Below are 25,270 nucleotides of genomic sequence, written 5' to 3'. Positions count from 1 at the left end.
TTTATCAGAACCATCTCCAGCTACTTTCTTTTCTCTATTACCACCTTCTAACTTGTGGTTGTCAACTCTGGTTTGCTATATTACCGTGAACTCCATGAGCGAACATGGGATTCCAAGAAACTAGCAAATTAAAAGAAAAATATTTCTTTTGAGGTGAGCTGGAACCATCTGGCAGGGTAATTCTGGTATATACTGACAGCTCAAGAAATGAGGGGTGAGCCAAACAAGTTGAGACATTAGCTGGGAAGCTGTGTCAACAGAGCCTAGAAAGCGAGACCAGGTACTGGTGAATGGGGCTAGAAACTGGTTAAAAGCATAAGTAAGCAGATCCAAGAGCCCTGTGAAAGTTCCCAGGAGAGTGGGAATATTATTTGTGGAATTTTTATGCTGGGGTTTTCAGTTCCAGCTCCAACCATGAATTCTGCAAACTGAAGCTTTCTATATGATTTGGACAAGCTTAGTGAATGGACAAATGCATGTCAAATGGTATACAATGTGGACAAATGTGAGTTATCCGCTTTGGTAGCAAATGCAGGAAGACAAATCATTATCTGATAAGCTATAAATTGAGGGAGGGGAATGTGCAATGAGACCCACCTGTCCTCATACGCAGTTGCTAAAGGTAAGCACGCAAATACAACAGTTGGAGAAGAAGGGAAATGTTATGTTGGTCTTCATAATGACAGAAATAAACTATGGGAGCAGGGCTATCTTGCTGCAATTTGCAGGGCTTTGGTTATGCTACAGCTGGTATGGTGTGTGCAGTTTTGGTCTTCTAATCTGAGGGAGGATTTTCTTGTTATAGAGGGAGTGCAATGAAGGTTTACAGATTGATTCCTGGGGTGGCAGGACTGACAAATCAGAAGAGTTTGAATCAGACTGGATTATTTTTGCTGAACTTCAGAAGAATGCGGGGGCGGGGGGGCGTGGTACGGGGAGCGGGGGTGATCTCATAGAAACTTACAAAATTTTAACAGGAATATACAGGGTAGATGCTAAAAAGATGTCCCTGATGACTGGGGAGCCCAGAACCAAGGATGGGAATAAACCATTTAGAACTGAGATGAGGAAAAATGTCTACATCCAGAGAATTAACTACCACTGAAAGCAGTTAAGGCCAAAACATTGGAAATTTTCAAAAAGGAGTTGGATATAGCCACGGGTTTTTCTTAGCAATTTTTTAAACAAATAAATTCCTGAAAGCAAGTCAATGCCCTTTAACATTTACTCTGTCTGCTTTTAAAGCTTTCCCAGTGTAAAGGAATTCCATTTATCAGTCCAGGGACTCTTGTCAGAGTTCTGAAAAAGGGTCATATCAGACTTGAAACTTAAAACATTAACTCAATTCTCTCTTCACCGATGCTGCAGACCTGCTGATTGCACCAGCATTTTCTGCTTCTCTTTCATTCTTTCTCTCATTGCTAGTTTAAAAATAAATCACAGCACCAGAAACAATGACAAGTTAATCATTAAATCCCCTCAAACACAGAAACCAAAAGCGACATGCCTGTAGTTCAAGATCCAAACTCAACTATGAATGATCTTAATGTAGGTGTGGCATGCGGCTCAGTGGTTAGCACAGGAGTCTCACAGCACCGGGGACCTGGGTTTGATTCCACGCTCGGGTGACTGTCTGTGTGGAGTTTGCATATTCTCCCCATGTCTGCATGGGTTTCCGCCTACAGTCCAAAGATGTGCAGGCTAGGTGGATTGGCCATGCTAAATTGCCTGGAGTATTCAGGGAGGAGTAGGTTAGGTGGGTTGTAGGGGGATGGGTCAAGCTGAGATGCTCTGAGGTTCTGTATGAATAAATTGCACACCTTGAAGCATATCTGGGCAATTTTTGTTTCCTTCCCTAAGTGCCTACAGGGCAGTTAAGAATCAACCACACTATCATGGGTCTGGAGTCACATGTAGGTCAGACAGCAAGTTTTCTTCCCTGAAGGACACCACTGAACAAGATGGGTTTATTTTGTGGTGCTCGTCAATAATTGCATGCTCATTGTTAGACTGACTTTTAATTCCAAATTTTCTTATTGAATTCAGATATTTGCCATGGTAGGATTTGTATCCTTACCTCCAAAACATTACCCTAGTATTCTGGATTACTATTCTATTGACATTACCACTGCATCATCACCTTTCCATCTGTGCAGTGGAGCCTGATCTCTAATTGCCTCAGTTATGCCTTTGAAGGCCAAACCATGTTCTGCTGGGACTGTTGTGAATATAGTGTGCAATGGAGATCTCATATTAAAGGAACCCATATTCAGCATCTTTCACTCCCCCAAAATGTAATACAGGATATCGAACATCAAGATTCTAATGGACAGGCCCAGAAGCAACAGACCAGGATGTCGAACTGCTATCACTGCCCAGGATTTTCAATGTAATGACATCAAAGTCACTGTTCTGTGTGAGACAAGATTTGCAGGACAAGGCCAGCTCAAAAAAAATAGTTGCACCTTCTTCTCAAAAGGTAACAAGACTCAATGGGGCTGGCTTCACCAAGATAAACAAAGTAGTTGAATATCTCAGTGAGTCCCCTTGTTGGAGAAATAATCATCTCATGACTCTTTGGTTTAGCCTAACCCAGAAAGAGTGCAACACCACCATCAATGCACAACCGTGCTCTAACCCATGAAGCAACAGATGAGGACAAGGAGAAATTTTACTTCAGCCTCATTGGCCTTTATACCAAAGGGACACAGACTGATTACTCTTAGTGGTTTTAATGCCAGAGTTGGCAAGGACACAAATCTCTGGAAAGGTGCAATTGACATCACTTGAAAGCTTCCTTTTGGTGAAATACCTAGAAAGTAGTCTGATCATAAGGAACACCCTATTTTATCAGAGAGACAAATACAAAACCTTATGGTTATACCCTTACTCCTGATGTTGATACCTGCTTTACTCTGTTGCCATCAAGGTGCTTGCATAATCCATGCCATGACAGGTGACTGCCAGACCGACCATTGTGTAATCCAGTTTACTATCTTACTTAAACAAAATAGAAGTTGCTGGAAAAGTTCAGCAGGTCTGGCAGTATTTTTGAAGAGAAATCAGAGCTAACATTTCAGACCCAGTGACCCTTCTTCAGAACTCAGTTACTATCTCTCTTAACCTGACCCAAAAATTGCAGAGGCAGCAGAAGAGCTGCACAGAAACTACAATGTCGATGGACCTAGGGACACTGTAGAGAAAGACATACTTACTGAGTTTCTTGCAGTCAACTTGATAATAATAATGTATAGAAACCAAAGATGTTCACAGTGCTTGATCTACTATTCTCTGCTATAAACAGCTCAAGTGAAGATAATATTTCTCTACTAGGAAATATTAAGACTGGTTTGATGAGAATGACCAGGAAATTCAGCAATAATGTAAGGTGTTCCTAAACTGGAAACAACACCAAAAGCCAATAAACGTCAAGGTGAAAGAAAGCAGGTCTACAGACAAAGAAAGACTGAGGTTTAACAATAAAACCTATGATCTAAGGAACAGATAATGAATGAAAAGAGTGCAGGAAATCCAACACATGCTGACAGCCATGACGTATAGATTCAAGCACCACATATCTATCCCAATAGAGAGCTAAGAGTGGAGTCATACTCAACATAGAAATAAATCTTAGGTGAAGAATTATAGCAGTTCATTTTCTCAAGCCTGCTTTGCCATTCAGTAATATTCTGGTTGATATCCACTTCAGTGCCTTTTCTCCACACTTTCCCTTTATATCACTGATGTTTAGAAATCTGTTAATCTTACTTTAAATGATGACTGAGTATCCACCACTGTCTGGGATAGACAATTCCAAAGATTCACAAGCTTCTGAGCAAAAGAAAAATTCTCTTCAATTTGATTCTAAGTGGCTGCCCCATTATTTTGAAATTCATTACCCTAGTTCTAGACTCTCTATCTAGACTAAGTATCTTATCTACATTGTTCTAACTATCCCTTCGTATATTTTGTAGGTTTCAATGAGATCATCTCTTAAATATTGCAAAGGAGATAAGAAGTAAAAGCTTTCCAGTGAGGCCTCTTTGTACATCAAGACTAATATGCAAAATAAAAAGGCTTGAAAGGAGGATGCCGAGATAAAACATATTAAAACTATTTTTATCTGACTATCAAATCATCACTCATTGTATGTCAGAAAAACTTATGCAAGGTTCTATGTCCACCACTTTTGGTCTTAACTGTGCCCAGTTTACCTTAGATACCCTGGGAGGGAAAGATGTCTAAAAGATTTGAACAACAATTGAAGCTGTATGTCTCATGTTGCAACTTTGCAGTGAATGCACAAGTGGTTTTCTCCAATAACAGAATGCTGCCATCAAACTACTTACATGATAAAAAGAGTAAATGATAGATAAGATTCACTGCTATAAGTCCCAGTACTGGTAGACTATATCAAAGAACATGTCCCATTAACAATTTTCAGTGGCAGCATATCAACCATGCTCAGTCTATGCTTGTGAGCCTCAGAATAATGTATCTGCCATTAGATGTGATGCTGCCGGTGGAAAAGACTTACTGAATAATATGAGATAACAAAGTGTGGAGCTGGAGGAACACAGCAGGCCAGACATCCTGATGTTTCAGGTTGTGACCCTTCTTCAAAAAAATCTGAAGAAGGGTCCTTATCCGAAATATCAGTTTTCCTCTTCCTCTGATGGTTCTTGGCCTGCTGTGTTCCTCCAGCTCCACACTTCGTTATTTCTGACTCCAGCATCTGCAGTTCTTGCTATCTCAGTTGAATAATTTGAATTACACTGGAAACTAATTTAAGATCTCTGGCAAGGCTTACAGTGTGATGCATTTGCAAGCACTATAGTCTGTACAAGGCCCTTTTTGCAGGCAAAAGGAAATCCTATATATTGCATCTGTTTCGTAGGAACTGTTTTATACCGTGGCAATGTCCTGACCAATCAGAGCTTGCCTTCCTAGTTTGAAAACTAAGATTGACAGTTAATTGTTCTTGCATCATCATGCCAAAGATGGCCTTACCAATGACACACTGTTCTCATATCCTGTAATCTAGTTTTCCTTTTTTTCAAGGCTGTTTCTTGCATCCTTGTCCTGATGAGTGCAAGATGAAAAGCTTTAACTTCTTGTCTCCTTTTAGTTTGAAGTCACTTTTCATTCTCTGAAACTAGAGAATACAGGCGTAGAATCTCCAAATCACCATCCTGGGAACAGTCTTCTGAACCTTTGTTACCTTCCCTCTAAGGCAATAATACCTTCCTAAGGAAAGGGTGGAAAACTGCACGATACTCCAGATGCTGTCTAACCAATGTTCTATACAACTGAAACAAGATTCTGCTACTCCTATGTTCAAATCGTCTTGCAATAACAGCCACCATTCCCTTAACCCTCTTAAATGTTTTCTGCACGTGCATTTTAGCTTCCGTGACTTAATAATGAGGACATTGAGGTCTCTTTGTGCATCCATACTTTGTAACTTCTTACCATTTAAGAAATACTGTACATATCTGTTCCTCTTCGAAAGTGGGTAATCTAACAGACCCACATTATGTTCCAGCTGCTACATTCTTGTCCATTCACTAAGTCGGTCCAAATCCTCTTCGAGGTGATTAGCATCTTCCTCACAGCATTACAACCTAGTTTTGTATCATCCATTAACTTGGAAATATTTGTTTTTTAAAAATTACTGTATTTTTCCTAATCAACCTATTCAGCAATGTTATCACACACCTCTAGAGCAGGTGGGGTTGAACGTAGGCCTCTCGGTTCAGGGATAGGGACACGAGTCCCCACATTTATATCAGTGCTACGTAGTGTGAACAGCTGGGATCCAAGTACTGATCCTCACAGCTCTACAATAGTTGTAGCCTACCAATGTGAGAATGACACATTTATTCCTATTCTCTGTTTTCTGTCTGTTAGCCAACTCTTGATCGATCCTAGTACATTCCCCCTTTATCTCATGAGCATTTATTTTGCTAACCAGTCTCGTATCGGGAATTTTATTCTGAAAATCCAAGGAAACTAAATGTCTACTTTATCAATCATGTGAGTAACATCTCCAGCAGTTTCACCAAAAATGAGTTCCAATTCACAAATCCAACGTAGCTATTATTATACAACTATCTCTTCGTCATAGCCTTTATAAAAGATTCCACTTTCTCTTTTACTGCTGTAATGCTAACAGTTCTGAAATTCCTTGTTTTTTTTCTTACTTCCAATTTGCAGAAACCATTCCAGAATCTGTAAAGTTTTAGATGATCGTAACTAATGTATCCCTGATCTCCAACTCTTTCAACACCCTGGAATGTAGAATATTAGACACCAAAGGCTTAGCAACTTGAGTCCCATCAATTTTTCCAATATAATTTTCGATTGATATAATTTCTGTTAATTCCTTATTCTCCCCAGTACCTTGCATCTCTAATCCTGGGAAATTACTTTTATTTTGTTCAGCGAAGACAGATACAGTGTAATCATTTAGCTTCTATGCCATATCTTTATTCTCCATTATAAATTCTAAGGATTTTGATTGACATTTGTCTCAGTTAAGTCTTTTTAAGCACCCGTGGAGGCTTAGGCAATTCATTTTCAATGTTTGCATTCTTATTCTATTCTCCTCCTATTTGAGTTTCTTGGTTCTCCTTCGCTCTATTTGAAAATCCTCCCAATCCACAGATTTATTACTGTTTCTTTTCAAGACTTTCAATTTTACACAATCCTTATTTCCCTTTGTTGGCTGCAGTCGACTGATTTTGGATTTTCTGTTTTGAGGGAAAGCATCATTGTGGTACCATATGGCATAATTCTTTAAAGAGTTTTTATTGCCACATATTGATAAACATTTTAAAGTTTTGTCCAATTTCATCACAACAAACGTACCATTTAAACTTTCATAATTTATTTTCTTCAAATTTAACACCCTTGATTCAGTTTGGACTTCAAGTATATGCGAACATATAATCACTCATCCCTAAAGGCTCTTCTATCATAGTTCCATGAACTATGAGATTGGTCTTATTGGCAACCTTGTAACTATGGCCTGAGTGAGTTGTCCACCTGCAAACTTGCTGCTGAACTAGGGCACATCAAAGCCAATCTGTGTGATAATGGATCATTTCTCTGATCGGATCATTTCTCACTATATATGACACAAACTCATCAAAGGACCCAAGCCTCTTATTCTTGAAAAGTGCCAAGTCTACCTCAGGTTGTGCTGACTGGATAAGGTATTTTAAATGTTCAAGCAACAGATGAAACTAATTAATTCACAACTACTATTAAGCAGTTGCAACACAAGTGGTCAAGATAACAAAATGTGAGGCTGGATGAACACAGCAGGCCAAGCAGCATCTCAGGAGCACAAAAGCTGACGTTTCGGGCCTAGACCCTTCATCAGAGAGGGGGATGGGGGGAGGGAACTGGAATAAATAGGGAGAGAGGGGGAGGCGGACCGAAGATGGAGAGTAAAGAAGATAGGTGGAGAGGGTGTAGGTGGGGAGATAGGGAGGGGGTAGGTCAGTCCAGGGAAGACGGACAGGTCAAGGAGGTGGGATGAGGTTAGTAGGTAGCTGGGGGTGCGGCTTGGGGTGGGAGGAAGGGATGGGTGAGAGGAAGAACCGGTTAGGGTTAGAGGTCCAGGAAGGTGAGGGATCTGCCCATCCCTCACCTTCCTGGACCTCTCAGTCTCCATCTCAGGCAACCAGCTTGTAACTGATGTCCATTTCAAGCCCACCGACTCCCACAGCTACCTAGAATACACCTCCTCCCACCCACCCTCCTGCAAAAATTCCATCCCCTATTCCCAATTCCTCCGCCTCCGCCGCATCTGCTCCCACGATAAGACATTCCACTCCCGCACATCCCAGATGTCCAAGTTCTTTAAGGACCGCAACTTTCCCCCCACGGTGATTGAGAACGCCCTTGACCGCGTCTCCCGCATCTCCCGCGACACATCCCTCACACCCCGCCCCCGCCACAACCGCCCCAAGAGGATCCCCCTCGTTCTCACACACCACCCTACCAACCTCCGGATAGAACGCATTATCCTCCGACACTTCCGCCATTTACAATCCGACCCCACCACCCAAGACATTTTTCCATCCCCTCCCCTGTCTGCTTTCCGGAGAGACCACTCTCTCCGTGACTCCCTTGTTCGCTCCACACTGCCCTCCAACCCCACCACACCCGGCACCTTCCCCTGCAACCGCAGGAAATGCTACACTTGTCCCCACACCTCCTCCCTCACCCCCATCCCAGGCCCCAAGATGACATTCCACATTAAGCAGAGGTTCACCTGCACATCTGCCAATGTGGTATACTGCATCCACTGTACCCGGTGCGGCTTCCTCTACATTGGGGAAACCAAGCGGAGGCTTGGGGACCGCTTTGCAGAACACCTCCGCTCAGTTCGCAACAAACAACTGCACCTCCCAGTCGCAAACCATTTCCACTCCCCCTCCCATTCTCTTGACGACATGTCCATCATGGGCCTCCTGCACTGCCACAATGATGCCACCCGAAGGTTGCAGGAACAGCAACTCATATTCCGCCTGGGAACCCTGCAGCCATATGGTATCAATGTGGACTTCACCAGTTTCAAAATCTCCCCTTCCCCCACTGCATCCCTAAACCAGCCCAGTTCATCCCCTCCCCCCACTGCACCACACAACCAGCCCAGCTCTTCCCCCCCACCCACTGCATCCCAAAACCAGTCCAACCTGTCTCTGCCTCCCTAACCGGTTCTTCCTCTCACCCATCCCGTCCTCCCACCCCAAGCCGCACCCCCAGCTACCTACTAACCTCATCCCACCTCCTTGACCTGTCCGTCTTCCCTGGACTGACCTATCCCCTCCCTATCTCCCCACCTACACCCTCTCCACCTATCTTCTTTACTCTCCATCTTCGGTCCGCCTCCCCCTCTGTCCCTATTTATTCCAGTTCCCTCCCCCCATCCCCCTCTCTGATGAAGGGTCTAGGCCCGAAACGTCAGCTTTTGTGCTCCTGAGATGCTGCTTGGCCTGCTGTGTTCATCCAGCCTCACATTTTGTTATCTTGGAATCTCCAGCATCTGCAGTTCCCATTATCTCTGCAACACAAGTGGTGTTTGTCACTTACGGAATGTTGCTGTCAAGCCAAAAATACATTTCGTCTGTCTACAAATTAGTAATGCATATGAACTTCAGTGCTGGTGTGATGCCAGCTATGTAGGCTATGTGAATCGGATCAAACAACATAGTCCTTCAGCTATTTGCAACAAGCAAGGTGCTGACTATACCCATTCTACCCACATTTGCAAAACTCTTAATACAGTGTCCAACATTAAATGTGATTCGGCAGTTAGACCACAATTGTTGGGCTGTTGAGTGTGTGAAGAATCACGCTGACAACCAGTTTTAGGCGACATGGTGCATGTGCATTTACTGGAAGCTGTATATATTGATACACAGAGCCTTGATCTTAGCAAACGGAAAGAACATATACAGACTCTGTGCCTTTTCACTCAATAAAATAGGTGACAACCATTTGCTGATTTATCACTTATGGCAATGCCCTGACCAATCAGAGTCAACCTGTCTGATTTAAAATTGAAACAAAGCGTGCCAGTTAAATTCAGTCACCGTTTATGGGTCCATTCTCCATGACAATAGCTCTACCAATCCAAAGCCACTTGCCTTCCAATCAGCCTTGTTTTCTCAATGTAATAAAAGTGTTGGCTTCTGTTTGAATTGGCATTTTTGCGAATTGTCCTAATGTCCTGATGAGTGAAAGTTGAAAAGCTTTGACAAAATGTTTATATTTTCAGCAGTATTCATGTTCTTTATTATTAAAAAAAATTGAACATTTTTGTTGACTAAAAAATCAATTACATTAAACCTACATAGGCATTTTGCCCAACCGTCTTCCAAAAGATAAAGGAAAAGGGATAGGGTGTACAAGGTAGCTCCGTAGAATGGCGACTTCGTTCAATTTTCACTGTACTGCTGTACTTGAGTACATGTTACAATAAAATCTAATTCTAAAGAATTTCTTCAAAGAAAAAAGCTTTGTTGGAGAAAATTATGAAAAATGTGCAGCATTGATTAGATTAATTTGAGAAATCTATGAGCGGGTGATAAATTAATTGTCTTTGACAAATGACTATTTCTTGAATGCATGTAACATTGCCATGATTCTTCAGCTGCAGCCTGGCAAGTTTTTGAATTACAGGTCCTATGTTCATTTTGTTACACATTTAGGAGGTTCAGATAATATCAGTGCATTGTTCTGACTGTGCCTAAACCTCAAATTATGTTGATCCTGATGTCTTAATTTGATGCTATGTTAGCCGGCACAACTGCATGCTATTTTTGATTTCCCCTGTGTCTTCTATCCTTTAGCCATGTTTATTATTTAACATGAAATGAAAAATATATCTTACTATGGTTTTCAGAATTACTATACTGTGGTATGTTATTGCTTAACTAATTTTAGTTAAAATCAATTGCTTTTGCCCACAGGGAATGACCTGTTCCTTGTGGCAGTGCATGAGTTGGGCCATGCTCTGGGCCTAGAACATTCTAATAACCCGAGTGCCATTATGGCACCCTTTTACCAATGGATGGATACAGAGAGATTTGAGCTTCCAGAAGATGATCTGAGGGGGATACAGCGAATTTATGGTAAACTTGAAGGATATTATTTTATTTTGCCTCTATATTTTGAAGTGAGATTCATTTGTGATAATTCATTTGTAATTCCCAGTTTTATCACGTATTAAAAGAATTTAACAGAGTTACAGAATGATTCTAATATTTTGAATGCCAAGAAGGGTCTTGATAGATACACAGGAATTGTTTCAGCCTTTGGACAAATTTCTTATAACAGCATACAACAAGGATGAATACAGTTCTATATAAACCAAAGAATTATGGATGCTGGAGATCTGAAACAAACAAAAGCAGAAATTGCTTCGGAACTCCAGCTCTGAAGAACGTTCGCTAGATTTGAAGTGTTAATTCTGTTTCTCTGTCTACAAATGCTGCCATACCTGCTGAGTTTCTTCACCAGTTTTTGTTTATATACAGTTCTAATTTACACTCGATCTGTAATTTCATTGCATCACAACTATCCTTTTAATCACAGCTTCTAAAAGCTCAGCTCGTGCTGAAGTGTGCTTCCATGGTCACTGACAACGTTTTGGACTGATCCAAGTAACTGTTCTCCAAATATGGTAGACATCAGTCTCCTTACATTTATGCCATGCCATTTTTGCCCAGGATAATATTCAGAAGCAGTAACCTTGGTTATTATTATCATCTCCACCTATCTGGATTCAATTTTCTCCCCCTTGGGTCCATGAACTCCCTACCTGCATCCATGACACCACCCATGCTCTCCACCTCCTCCAGAACTTCCAATTCCCCGGTCCCCAACACCTCATTCTCACTCTGGACATCCAGTCCTTGTACACCTGCATCCCCCATGCCAATGGCCTAAAAGCTCTCCGCTTCTTCCTGTCCTGCAGACCCGACCAGACCCCCTCCACTGATACCCTCATCTGCTTATCCGAACCCATCCTCACCCTCATCAACTTCTCCTTTAATTCCTCCCACTTGATACAGACAAAGGGGGTGGCCGTGGGTACCCGCATGGGCCCAAGCTATGCCTGCCTCTTTGTAGGGTATGTGGAACAATCCCTCTTCCTAAGCTACACTGGCCTATCCCCCATCTCTTCCTCCATTACATTGATGACTGTTTTGGCACTGTCTCGTGTTCCCAAGAGGAGCTCGAACAGTTCATCCACTTCACTAACACCTTCCACCCCAACCTTAAGTTTACCTGGACCATCTCTGACACCTCTCTCTCCTTCCTGAACGTCTCTGTCTCCATTTTTATCACCTGGAAACCGATATCCATTTTAAACCTACCGACTCCCACAAGTACCTGGAATATTCCTCCTCTGACCTACCTTCCTTTAAAAATGCCATCCCCGTTCCTAGTTCCTTCGCCTCCGCCGCATCTGCTCCCGAGATAAGACATTTCACTCCCGAACATCCCAGATGTCCTCTTTTTTCAAAAACCGCAACTTCCCCTCCACAGTGATCAAAAATGCCCTCGACCCTGTCTCCCGCATTTCCCACAACTCATCCCTCACACCCCTTATTCGCAATAATAACCAAAACAGAATCCCCCTCGTCCTCATGCACCACCCAACTAACCTCCAAATCCAACGCATCATCCTCCGACATTTCTGCCATCTGCAATCCGACCCTACCACCAAAGGCATTTTTCCCTCCCCACCCTTATGTGCTTTCCGGAGGGACCACTCTCTCCGTGACTCCCTTGTCCGCTCCACACTCTCTTCCAGCCCCACCACCGCTGGCACTTTTCCCTGCAAACAAAGCAAGTGCTACACCGGCCCCTGTACCTCACCCCGATCCCAGGCCTGAGGAAGACTTTTCACATCAAACAGATATTCACCTGCTCATCTGTCAATGTTATATACGGCATCCGCTGTTCCCGTTGTGGCCTCCTCTACATTGGGGAAACCAAACGGTGGCTTGGGGACGGCTTTGTGGAACACCTACGCTCTGTTCGCAGCAAACAACTACACCTCCCAGTCGCAAACCATTTCATTTCCCCCCCCGCCACTCCTCTGACGACATGTCCATCCTGGGCCTCCTGCATTGCCACAATGATGCCACCGAAAGATGCAGGAACAGCATCTCATATTTTGCTTGGAAACTTTGCAGCCCAAGAGAATCAATGTGGATTTCACATGCTTCAAAATCTCCCCTCCCTCGACCATTTGCCAAAACCAGCCTGGCTAGTCCCCGCCTCCCTAACCATTGCTCCCACCTCAAGCCCCACCCCCATCCCCTACACACTAACCTCATCCCGCCTGCCCCCCCAACCTGTCTCCACCAAATCTCCAACTACATTCACCTTCACTGGCTCTAATTCCGCCTGTTTGACCCGTCTGTCTCCTCTCACCCTGTCTTCTCCTTTATCCAATTTCTATCCACCTCCCCCTGTCTCCCTATTTATTTCAGATTCTTCTTCCCCTTCCCCATTTCTGAACAAGGGCCCTGACCCGAAACGTCAAGCTTTCCTGCTCCTCTGATGCTGCTTGGCCCACTGTGTTCATCCAGCTTCACACTGTGTTACCTTGGTTATTTTCTGTTTTTTTCCGTCTTCTGGTATGGAAAGAAAGAGACCAATTGCAGTGCTGTCAACCATAGTAAAGGTTATCCAGTTCAGCACGGAGCAATGATGAATCGGGAACTTTGGTGATGTTTATGGCTGAGGCACACTATTACATCTATTTAATCATTGAATAACAAGAGATCTGGTAAAAATAATAAAATGAGGTGCTGGAATTCTCAAACAAAAGCAGAAAATTCTAGGAAGCACTCAGCTGCTCTGGTAGCATAAGCAGGAAAAAAGGGAGAAATCTAGAGTTAACATATTAAGTCAATTATCTTTTATACTGTTAATAGTCTGTACCTCATACTATGTATGTGAGTTTGATTATTTTCACCTCTTACCCCAGTTCATTCCTCCTTCACTTCAACTCTGCAAGTGTGTAGTTTATTGATTACTGCAAGGTTCTGATATTCATTGCTTTGTTTCTAGGTCCACCAGAAAGCAAACCCAAACCTACAAATTCATTGCCAACTGTGACACCACGGAGACCAAAGAAACCCAAAACACCTTCGGAGAGAAAGCCATCTCCCAGGGACCCTGATTCCGATAATCCCAGGTCTACTGATGGACCTACCCAGTATGGTCCTAATATATGCGATGGCAATTTTGATTCTGTGACCATGCTGCGGGGAGAAATGTTTGTATTTAAGGTAAAGGTAGACTGCATGTTGTTACTGGTTTTTTCTTTAATTCTAGTTTTTGTCAAGTATTCCAGAATAAGTCTGTGTAGTAAAATTTAAAGAAAAACTTCAGATCAAACATGTGGTGATGAATGTCAAGTAACCTGATGCAGATTTACCAATTTGATACAACTCTTCAATTTCTGTTCTTCAGGCTGTCTCACCATTTCCCATAAGTGATGCAAAAAAGAGGAATAATTATTAATAATTAGGTGTGTCTCTTAACAGTGCACAGGGAGGCAGTAACTACAGAAGTAAACATGCGGTACTAGACAACCAGAAAGAACATTGAAAGAATTATCTAGGTGTATACCCATAGCAGTACACTTTGGGTTACTAATGTGATTTTGATGCTGGATCTCTTATTATTGCAAACTGTCAACATAGATGATATTACTGAACTAAAGTATACTGATTCACAGGAGGATCATAATACTAATATTTAAATTATACTAATCATTTAGGCTTTTTTGGAAGTAAAAGGCATTTTAAAAGCGTCTAAAAATTATGAACAATGTGAGAGATTTCGAACTTGTACAGATCTAAAATTTGGTGAATGTGTGGCCTGATTTTACGCTCATCTCTAAATAGGGTCTTTGGTTCTGGAGGGTTCGAAATAACCGAGTACTCGACAACTACCCAATGCCTATCGGCCATTTCTGGAGAGGACTGCCAGCTAATATTGATGCAGCATATGAACGCCATGATGGAAAGTTTGTATTTTTTAAAGGTAAAAGTTACTTATGAATTCTCACTGACTGTGGGGAAGGGGAATGAGGCCAGTGCATTAATGACCAACTTTTCAAGTACAGTTTGGTACCCTCTTTACATTAGAAGTTATTGCTTTGAGCTATGCTATCATCAGTGTCAAAACTGCTTAAATAAAGTTGATGCTGTTTTGGAGTCTATTCACTCTATGAAGGCAGGTGACTTCCAGTAGTGCTGTAGCATAGATAAGTGATGGAACATCATTACAGAAGAGGTCAAAAATCTTCACCAGTCATGTGCTGATTGACTAAGTTCCTTTTACCCATCTCAGTATTAACAATGACATTTGCTACAGATGTAATAGTTAGATTTGCCATTGTTGGAGGCACTGGTACTAAAGGAAATGGTCACAAACAGCCATCTTGAGATTCATGAATATACTGTTGTATTAATTGCTGTAAAATTGATCTGCAGTATAAATTTGATGGTTTTATTTCAGCAGTAGAAACGATAGTGACATACAGGACACTGGGGATTTTTCAGACAAAAGGTCACACTTAATTTGGGAAAATAGACCAGTCAGTAATCTGCTCAAGATGATTGTTAATTTTGTAGTGTCAGGAGGCGTAGGAATGGCACTTCTGACCCAGTAAAAATTTTCCAAGCGATCTGCAATTAATTCCCAGTGATCTTGGTCCTATGCAGAGGGGCCAGTTTCTTCTCCTACACAAGCTAGCTCTGTCAGCGAATCAGTTCAGTCCAAATGAGGTTCAGGATTTAAAATTAATCTGGATACAAGACAGAAACAGCAGATAGCTGGAGAATATTCTTTTCCCGCCAAATTCTTGCTTTTCAACAAATATTTAAATTAGCCCTGTGTGCTTATTACTCCTGAGGTTTGGAAGGAAGCATTTATTACAATTTGTCCGACAAGATGAATTGCTTCACATCGAATTCAGTGTCAATTCATTATTCATCTTCATTGACACTGGTTGATTCTGTTACAGGATAAGTTTATTGCTTTTGAGATGTGACAGGCTTAAATTCTGAAAATGAAGATGTGTAAGATTGTTACTAAAAAAATGGCTAAATAGATTAATCACTTTGGAAGCATGGCAGTATGCTGTTTTTGTTCCAGAGGCTGGGAGGTATACAGTTATGTCGCTCAGTAGATTTCTGAGTTTCCCCTATACTTTAAATTCCTCCATTTTGAAGCTACCTTCAAATGAACACTGCTGCAGCCATTGATATGCTGAACATTGCCTCAGCTCTATTTTCAAATACTTTAACCCGAGAAAAATCTTCCTTGTCCCATATCTCCTGAACCATCTCCCATTTTGCTGTCTAACATTCATGAGACACTAATTTGAGGATAACACTAGCTTTGCTAGAAATAATTTGACCCTGAGATAGTAGGAACTGCCGATGCTGGAGAATCTGAAATAACCCGTTTTGAAGCTGGATGAACGCAGATCTTTCTGAAGAAGGGTCTTGACCCGAACCGTCAAACTTTCCTGCTCCCCTGATGCTGCTTGGCCTGCTGTGTTCATCCACCTTCACACCATGTTATCTCTATCAATAATTTGACCCTGTCTCATTTTACTGAGCCTCAGCAGTCTCTGTCAAAATTGTGAACTGCTATGGGATCATGCCAGATGGTAATCCCTAGAATCTTTCTTATAAATACCGCCTTCCTCCCTCAATTCATCTCCCCTCCTTTTCTAGCCTCATTTCAAACAACAAAGGCAAAGTGGTCTCAGATTTCTCTGCCACAAAGATCAAGACTATCCATTTAGCCAAATGCTACCTCCTCTTATTTCTTAAGTCAAACAGTTTCTCCAGATGCTCCAGTTTCCTTCCATAGTCCAAAAATGTGCAGGCTAGGTGGATTGGCCATGCTAAATTGCCCATAGTGTTCAGGGATGTGCACATTAGGTGGGTTATAGGGGAATGGGTCTGGGTGGGATGCTTTGAGGGTTGGTGTGGACTTGTTGGGCTGAAGGGCCTATTTCCACTCTGTAGGGATTCTAAATAAAAAGTATTCTAGTTCAGAGATCAACCACTAGTTCCAAGGTAAGTACAGGATAGCGAAGGGAAGCAATAGTGGTTGGCTTGTAGCATGGCACATGGTTAGAATTCCCAGCAAGTACCTCCAGATGGACATTTAGAGTTGCTTGATTTTCAGATCTGGTCATGTTACTGCAGACCATATGACCTGCTCCACCTCCTTTTCTGTTAAGCTGGCAAAGAGGTCCTGTTATTTCATTGGATGGTCTGTGCTATGACCCCACCCCCCAGTTAAGGATCCCCAATTCATTATGATTCTAGATGTGTCATCCTAAAGTCATTACATTCCCAGTGAAAAGGAGGAATTTGATCACTCTTTATTCAGCCTCCCCCCTTGTCTTTGTCGGTTGCATCGAGGTTAATTTAAGACAAGGAACCTTTCCCAATTGGATACCTTGCCTGGTCCAATGTTTTAAATTTTAAAAGGAACAAAGTTAGCCGGACTTTCTTGTACCAAACAATGCATAAGCTTATTTGCTACTAAATGCAAGGAAAAATTATAAAATGCAACACCTGAACTCATCTCCTATGTTCCCTTTTAGCTGTGTGGCTGCATGGTTGCACAGCTGGTCAGATTAACCACACATGTATTCTTTTTCACTATTCCTTGCATAGAACTTACTCAGTTATGACAATTGCTATTAAAATCCCCTTCCCCTCCTGTCCCACCTGGCATATCTTCTCCCACAGTGGCAGTTGGAATCACTGTTACCAATCCACAAGGCAGAGAACTTTGAAGATAAATCATTTAGGGAGGTCATCACAGGCAGAACAGGAATGGATGACCAGAGTGCTTGCCAGTTGGTTTTCCCTTTTTTATTTTGGTGAAGTAATGGCTCCTTAAGGGTACCGAACATACTGATATAAATTGACTCCTGCCATTCCAAGAGTTGTACCAATTGTTAAAGTTGTTTTTAGGGTATGCACAGTACTCAATTTACCTGATGGTTGATCAATTAGGGACCAAGTTTCTGTACTAAACAATAATCAGACTGTAGCTACAGGTAACAGATCTAAATCATTGGCTTATAATGCAACGAACTAAAACTAATCTCCTTATAAACTCCCCAACCCTCTCACTGTTCACACACATACGCACAGACTACACAGATACTCACACGCACGCACAAATGCAAGGATCCTCTTTGAATAGGCCCTTGGTCTTCTCATTTCTAAAATGTCTCTTGATTTATTAGCTCAATAGTCACAATTCACGACAACTGTTGTAGCAGATTTAACTGGTTTTGTCAAGGTTCAACTGAGTTTTTTTTAACCACAGAAACAGGCAGTTTCTGCTGGGGAGAACTGCACACCCTTCTGTTGCTTTCTCTGTTTCTGGATCTCTCCAACTTGTTTCCACTTCCAACCTGCTAAGTTTCAAGATCCTAACAGCTTCACTTGTAAGCAATTTCTTGGCTTCTTATTGTCTATACATTGCAGGAGCCAACAGCCACAAAGCAGAATAAAGACTGAAAGAACTGTGGATGCTGTAAATCAGAAACAAAAACACAAGTTGCTGGATAAGCTCAGCAGGTCTGGCAGCATCTGTGAAGAGAAATCAGTGTTATCGTTTCGGGTCTGGTGACCCTTCCTCAGAACACAGCCACAAAACAGAGTTCACAATAGATATCACATTCCTTGCTGTGAAATTATGCAGCCATGCTGGTAAAACCTTCTTCTTAAGAACAGTTCTTTTTCCTTACTGTACACAGGTTTTAAAGAAACTCCCTACAAGTCAGCCAAGTTCAAATCCATACCCCCTGGGTAACTCAGCTGTCCAGGAGGAGAGAAATCAGAGTGAAAGAACAATGGTGTTGAGCATTCCATAATTGGAAGGATCAGAATCAGTGATCCAAGGGAGTGAAGAGAATAAAGAATTAGTGGAAATTAGTATTAGAAAGTTTGTGTTGGAAAAATGAATGGAACTAAAGGTTGATTCATTTTCAAAGTATTGAAATAAGCAGCTATGGAGCTAGGTATTGCATTGTCATCATCCTCCAAAATTCTATAGATACTAGAATGGTTCTTGCAGATTGGAAGGTGGCAAATGTCACCCCACTCTTAAGAAGGGAGGGAAAAATAAAACGGGGAACAATAGACATTTCAGTCTTACATCAGAAGTAGTGAAAATGCGAGAATCAATTCTAAATGATGTGATAAATGGATATTTGGAAAACAGTGATCTGATTGGACATAATTAGCATGAATTTATGGATGGTAAATCATGCTGAATTTTTAGAGGTTTTGAGGATGTTACCAACAGAAGTGATAAAGGGGAATAGGTGGGCATGGCATACTTGCATTTTCAGAAGATTTTTGATAAAGGCCCCCACAAGAAGCTGGTTAAAAACATGAAACACATGATTTGGAAGTAATGTCCTGGCATGGATTAAGGATTGTCTAACGGGCAGAAAGCAAGACAGTAGGAATAAATGGGTCATTCACACATGAACAGTAGTGACTGTTGGTGTAACACAAGGTTCAGTACTGCTGTCGCAGCTGCTCACTGCATACATTAGTAATGTGGTTATGAGTATCATATGTAATATTCCCAAGATTACAAATGTCACAAAGCTAGGTAGGAATGTTGATGATGTGAGGAAGATGAAAAGTGGCTTCAAAGGGACTGAACAGACTTAGTAAGTGTGCAACAGCATTGCAGTTGAAATATGTTGTGGGAATGTGAGATTAGAAAGTATAGATGTACAAAGTAAATCAGACGTTCTTGTCAATAAATCATCAAAGGCTAACGTGCAGTTATAGCAAGCAATTAAGAAGCTAATGGTATATTAACCTTTATTCCAAGGCAAGTCATGAAATTTTGCTTTAATTGTGTAGAGCATTGGTTAGATAGCACCCGGAGTATTGTTCAGCTTTGGTCCCCTTACCTTAGGAGGGATATTATTGCTATAGAGCGAGTGCAACAAAGGTTCAACAGACTTCCAAGAATGGCGGGACTGTCTCCTGAAAGAGATTGGGAAACTAGGCCGTGTTCTCTCGAGTTTTGAAGAATGAGAAGTGATTTCAGTGAAACATACAACATACTTTAAGGGGTAAGGTTGGAAGTAAAATACTTACCCTGTTTGGAGAGTCTGGAACTAGGGAATGCAGTTTGAAAATATCGAGGTTACCACTAGGATCATGATATTAAAATTTCATTTACAGAATTTGCAATCCCAGGGGGCTGTCGAAGCTAAGTCATTTAGTATATTAAAAGTAGAGGTCAACAAATATCTAAATACCAATGATGTAAAGGGATATAGGATAGCATGGGGAAAAGGCATTGAAGTAGATGATCAACCATTGTGATTGTATTACATGGTGGAGTGAATTTGATGGGATGAACAGTCTACTCCTGCTCCTGCATTTTATATTTCTATGTAACAATTATTGTCTACAAATAGGTAGCGCAGCCTTCAGATCTGAAGTCAGCAGTGTCCATGCCCTGACTACAGTGTCCCTATTTAGTCTCTCATTTCCCCGATATAGATGGCATATGGCATCATAATGCATTAGTCATTTTGCTCATCCACCTTGAAGTTCCTCTCTGTGTTCACATGGGTATCATACTACCTGTATGTAGCTAAGTCCATCATGACCTGTTGGATACCCATAGCTGCAAAACTTACAGCTACAAGCTCCTGACCCTCACTGTTGATGTGCTGTTAAGTTCTCCCTAGTGTCTGACTGTCTACTAGACCAAAATGTCCAGATAACACTTCCTACTTGATGTTCAGAATGTTTGCAACTCACAACTTGGAGCTGATGCTGCTCAAGACACGGACACTAACCACAGATAAAGTCATCAGGGACTGCAGAGCATTCTACATATTCCCGTATGTTGCAGTCACAGTGAAGTGTTGGCTCCTTAGATGTACCTAACATACTGGTGTAAATTGTCCTTTCTGTTTCTGTCTAATCTTCTTTATTTAATTATTTAATCAATTATTAAGTTACTAAAATTCAGCTCCTAAAAGCTGAGAAGTAATTTAAAAAAGAGAATTTGTTTGCCATTACCAAACCTAATTTTCAACTATACCGGTTTCCAACATATCACTTGTTCCTCCTCATACTCAGTCATTGTCACCTCACCCTGTGCTCTCCCACCCAGTGTACATTCCGTGTTGTTGTTATCCTTGCAAGGAATGGAGGGCTGCTAATTTATCAGCTGAGTGAGGACAGTTTATGGTAATTAGGAAGGACAGTTTATGGTAATTAGGAAGAGCCTCATAGCTACTGATTGCTCTCGTGCCATGCATCTTTTTTTGGGTATGGAGTTGATGTTGAGGATATCCAGGGCCACTTACTGCTAACTGTGTATACACTATGGTTCACCTCCGGCAATTTGTCCTGTCATTGGGACAGGGCATACCCAATGATGGTGATGGAGGATCATTGGCTGTAAGAATAATTCAATGAGTATGTCTACATTAGGCAAGATGTAGCTTTTCAGGAAGTGAAGAAACAGCTGTTGTTGTCTAAGTTGTTGACATAATATGATCCCAAGCAAGATGTGGTGCTGACACGCGATGCCACCCTGCATGGTATTGGGGTAGCGTTGGCTCACAGATGACCCATTAGAGAGGAACGCCTGATAGCATATGTTCGTGGACTTGACGCTCAGAAGCCCATTAGAGAAGAAAGATTTGGCAGTCATCTTTGGTGTGAACAAGTTCCACAAATACATTTCATAGTTTGTCGTAGTAACGGACCTCAAACCCCTGCTTGGATTACTTAAAGATGACGTGCCGCCCAGAGCTTCAGGATGAAGTTAGCAATGGGCTCTTATTCTGAGCATGTACAATTACACATTGGAACAATGTCTTGGAGGCCGAGTAGCAAATGTGGACGCCTTGAGCGGCCTCCCACTGGTGGATACACCAGTGGTGGTGCCGCCATTAGTAGAGTCCATTCTGATATTAAACTTTCTGGACACTCTTCTGGTTACCACTGACAATATCAGATTGTGGATACAGAAAGCTCCAGTCCTGGCAACCCTAAAACAGCTGTTGGTGATGGTGGAATCAAAAGGGCCATCATACCAGGATTGAAACCTTTCTGGACCCAGCAAAACCAAATCACTATAGCGACGATGTATTATTAAGGGGAGCAAGAGTGATTGCTTCAAACAAAGGTCACTGTCAGATACTGGCTGAACTCCACCAGGGTCATCTAGGGGTTTCCAAAATTAAGATATTGGCAAGAAGTTATTTCTGATAGCCAAAATTAGATGCTGACATAGCTGCATTGGTGGAGCAGTGCCCAGAATGCCAGAAAAGACAAATTAGTGCCTGTGGCTCCCCCATTTTCATAGTAAACCCTGGACTCGGTTACATAACAACAGTGCAAGTCCTTTCATGTGCGCTGTGTTTTTAGTAATTTTGGATCCCCATTCAAAGTGGTTGGACATGCATTGAGTTCATTTGACAAATGTGGGGATTGAAAAATTGCAGGCATCTTTTGCAGTACCTAGTTGTTCATGTTAGATCTGCTCTGTTTTAATGATCCAGTTTCCACCTGGTGGGAGAGATTGAAGTTTCCTTCTGCATGTCTGTGCCCTGCAAAGCAAATGAGAGTTCAGTACTCGAAGTAATTGAAAGTGCAAATAATATAAAAAAGCCTTTTTAAATTGTAAAATCACTTAAAACTTTGACCTCAGTCTTTTTATGTTTTTTCGTTGCATTCACCGAACAAAGATTATTTGCAGATAGGAAATGGCAGGACTTCTTATCTGCTTTTTCAGGAGGTTTCGGTGTAAAGTGCAGGAAAATGTGTGTTTGTTGTATAACTTACCATTGTTTCCAGGCAGGATGAAACATCATTATTTTGTATAGAGGGCTAGGACTGAATATACAGATTTCCCAGACATAAGCACAGAACAGCTGTGGGTGAAGCAGCATCTGCCATTGCATGAACACTCCCTGAAGGCTATTTACAGATCCTATTTCCTTACAAGCACGCATACTGAGTGAAACTACGCAGCATGTTGATAGGGCCATTCCCCTTTGCCAACTCCAAAATTGAACCTTTGCTGGCAGTGGAAAGCAACTAGGCCTAAGTAGCTTGGAAACAATAAGGACTGCAGATGCTGGAAGCCAGAGTCTATAGGTGTGAGGCTGGAAAAACACAGCAGCTCAGACAGCATCCGAAGAGTGAGAAAGTCAACGTTTCGGGTTGAAACCCTTGTCAGGAGTGGGGGAGGGGAAGGGGAACAAATTAAATAGAGGAAGGGTGGCGGGATGGAGGGAGGGGTAGGAGAGATGGTGATGAGTGAATGCACGTGGGTGGTTATTATAGTTGGTCCATGGGAATGGTGGATCAGATAGGTGACTAGGGAGATGGACAGGTTAGGGCAGGTCAGTAGCGGGAGTGGTGGGCATGAGATAAAGCTGGGGATGGAGGCATTTTGAAGCAGGTGAAGTCAGTGTTAAAGCCATTGGGCTGTAAGCTTCCAAGATGAAATATCAGGTGTTGTTTCAAAGCAAGAATTTAACAGGTAAGGCAGATGAACTTAGAGATTGGATTAGTACTTGGAACTATGATGTTGTTGCTGCTACGGAGACTTGGTTAAGGGAGGGACAGGATTGACAGCTTGACGTTCCAGGATACAGATGTTTCAGGAGGGATAGAAGGGTGTGTAAAAGGTGTGGGGGAGTTGCACTACTTGGGGCGGACACCTTAGATGGCTCATATAGCGATGCATTATGGCGTGAGCTCAGGAACAGGAAGGGTGCAATCACAATGTTTCAGGTTTACTATAGGCTTCCCAATAGTGTGTGGGATTTAGAAGAACAGATATGTAGGCAGATTTTGGCAAAATCTAAAATTAACAGGGTTGTTGTTGTGAGTGATTTTAACTTCCCATATACTGACAGGGACTCTTTTAGTGCTTGGGGCTCAGGTGGGGCAAAGTTTGTAAGGAGCATTCAGGAGGGCTTCTTGAAACAGTATGTAGATAGTCCAACTAGGAAAGGAGCTTCACTACACCTAGTTTTGGGAAACGAGCCTGGCCAGGTGGTTGATGTCTCATTAGGGAACAGTGATCACAATTCAGTAATCTTTAAGGTACTGATGGTTACAGATCAATGTAGTTGTCAGGTGAAGGTGCTAAATTGGGGGAAGGTTAATTTCAACATTATTCGGCAGGAACTAAAGGATGTAGATTGAAGGAAGATATTTGAGGGAAAATCAACACGTCGTATGTGGGAGGCTTTCAAGTGTAAGTTGCTCAGAATTCAGGACTGGCACGTTCCTTTAAGGATGAAGGATAAATATGGCAAGTGAGGGAACCTTGGATAACAAGATATATTATGAGCCTAATCAAAAAGAAAAAGGAAGCATTTATCAAGGCTAGGGCTGGGAACACACAAAGCAAGGGTGGAATACAAAGAAAGTCAAAAGAAACTTAAGCAAGGAGTCAGGAGGGCTAAAAGGGGTCATGAAAGGTCATTGGTCAACAGGATTAAGGAAAATCCCAAGGCTTTTTATACATAAATAATGAGTAAGAGGGTTGGCCCACTCAAGGACAGGGAAGGGAATTTATGTGTGGGGCCAGAGAAAATGGACGAGGTATTAAATGAGTATTTTGCATCAGTATTCACCATATAGAAGTTCTTGATGGATGATGAGTCGGGGGAAGGGTCTGTAGATAGTTTAGGTCGTATTAAGATCAAAAGGGAGGAGGTATTGGGGCTCTAGAAAAAACATTAAGGTAAACAAGTCCCATGAGCTTGATGGGATTTCCCCAGAATACTGAGAGAGGCAAGGGAGGAAATTGCTGGGGCCTGGAGGGAAATCTTTGTATCCTCACTGGCTACAGGGGAGGTCACAGAGGATTTGGAGAATAGCCAATGTTGTTTCTTTGTTTAAGAAGGGTGGCAAGGATAATCCAGCTAATTACAGGCCAGTGAGCCTTATGTCAGTGCTAGGAAAATTATTGGAGGGGATTCTTTGAGACGGGATTTACCCCCGCCTAGAAATCAGTGGGTGTATTACTGAGGGGTACTGTGGTTTTGTGAAGGGGAGGTCGTATCTCACTAACTTGGTTGAGTTTTTTGAGGAAGTGACAAAGATTATCGATGACGGTAGTGGATGTTGTCTACATGGACTTCAGTAAGGCCTTTGACAAGGTTCCTCAAGGCAGGCATATACAGAAGGTAAAGTCGCACGGGGTCAGAAATGAGCTTGCAAGATGTATAAAAAAAATTGGCTTGGTAATAGAAGACAGGGTAGCAGTGGAAGCGTGCCTTTCTGAATGGAGGGCTGTGACTAGTGGCATTCCTCAGGATCAGTGTTGGGACCTTTGCTGTTTGAAATAAATATAAATGATTTGGAGGAGAATGTAACTGGTCCGATTAGTAAGTTTGCCAAGGACACTAAAATTGGTAGATTTGCAGATAGCAATGACAGCAGTCAGAGGATACAGCAGGATATGGATCGGTTGGTGACTTGGGCAGATGGAGTTTAATACAGAAAAATGGTAATACATTTTGGAAGGTCTAATCCAAATGGAAAATATACAGTAAATGACAGAACCCTTAATAGTACTGATAGGCAGAGGAGTCTGCGTGTACAGGTACACAGGTCACTGAAAGTGACAATGCAGGTGGAAAAGGTGGTCAACAAGGCAAATGGCATGC

The 25,270-nt window shown here is 42.0% G+C and overlaps 1 protein-coding gene across 5 annotated transcripts in view; it reads left to right on the top strand.

Annotated features, from left to right (window-relative positions):
- Positions 1-25,270, top strand: part of mmp15b (matrix metallopeptidase 15b) — a 173,963-nt gene that overhangs the window by 130,630 nt on the left and 18,063 nt on the right. For all 5 annotated transcript variants that reach the window (XM_059651610.1, XM_059651608.1, XM_059651612.1 and 2 more), the window contains 3 exons: positions 10,488-10,649; positions 13,606-13,826; positions 14,448-14,586. In XM_059651610.1, coding sequence (XP_059507593.1) covers positions 10,488-10,649; positions 13,606-13,826; positions 14,448-14,586 — 522 coding nt within the window. The remainder of the gene's footprint in view (positions 1-10,487; positions 10,650-13,605; positions 13,827-14,447; positions 14,587-25,270) is intronic.

Source organism: Stegostoma tigrinum, chromosome 16 (genome assembly GCF_030684315.1).
Source record: "Stegostoma tigrinum isolate sSteTig4 chromosome 16, sSteTig4.hap1, whole genome shotgun sequence".
Taxonomy (NCBI): Eukaryota; Metazoa; Chordata; class Chondrichthyes; order Orectolobiformes; family Stegostomatidae; genus Stegostoma; species Stegostoma tigrinum.
This window is presented reverse-complemented; position numbering and strand designations above follow the sequence as displayed.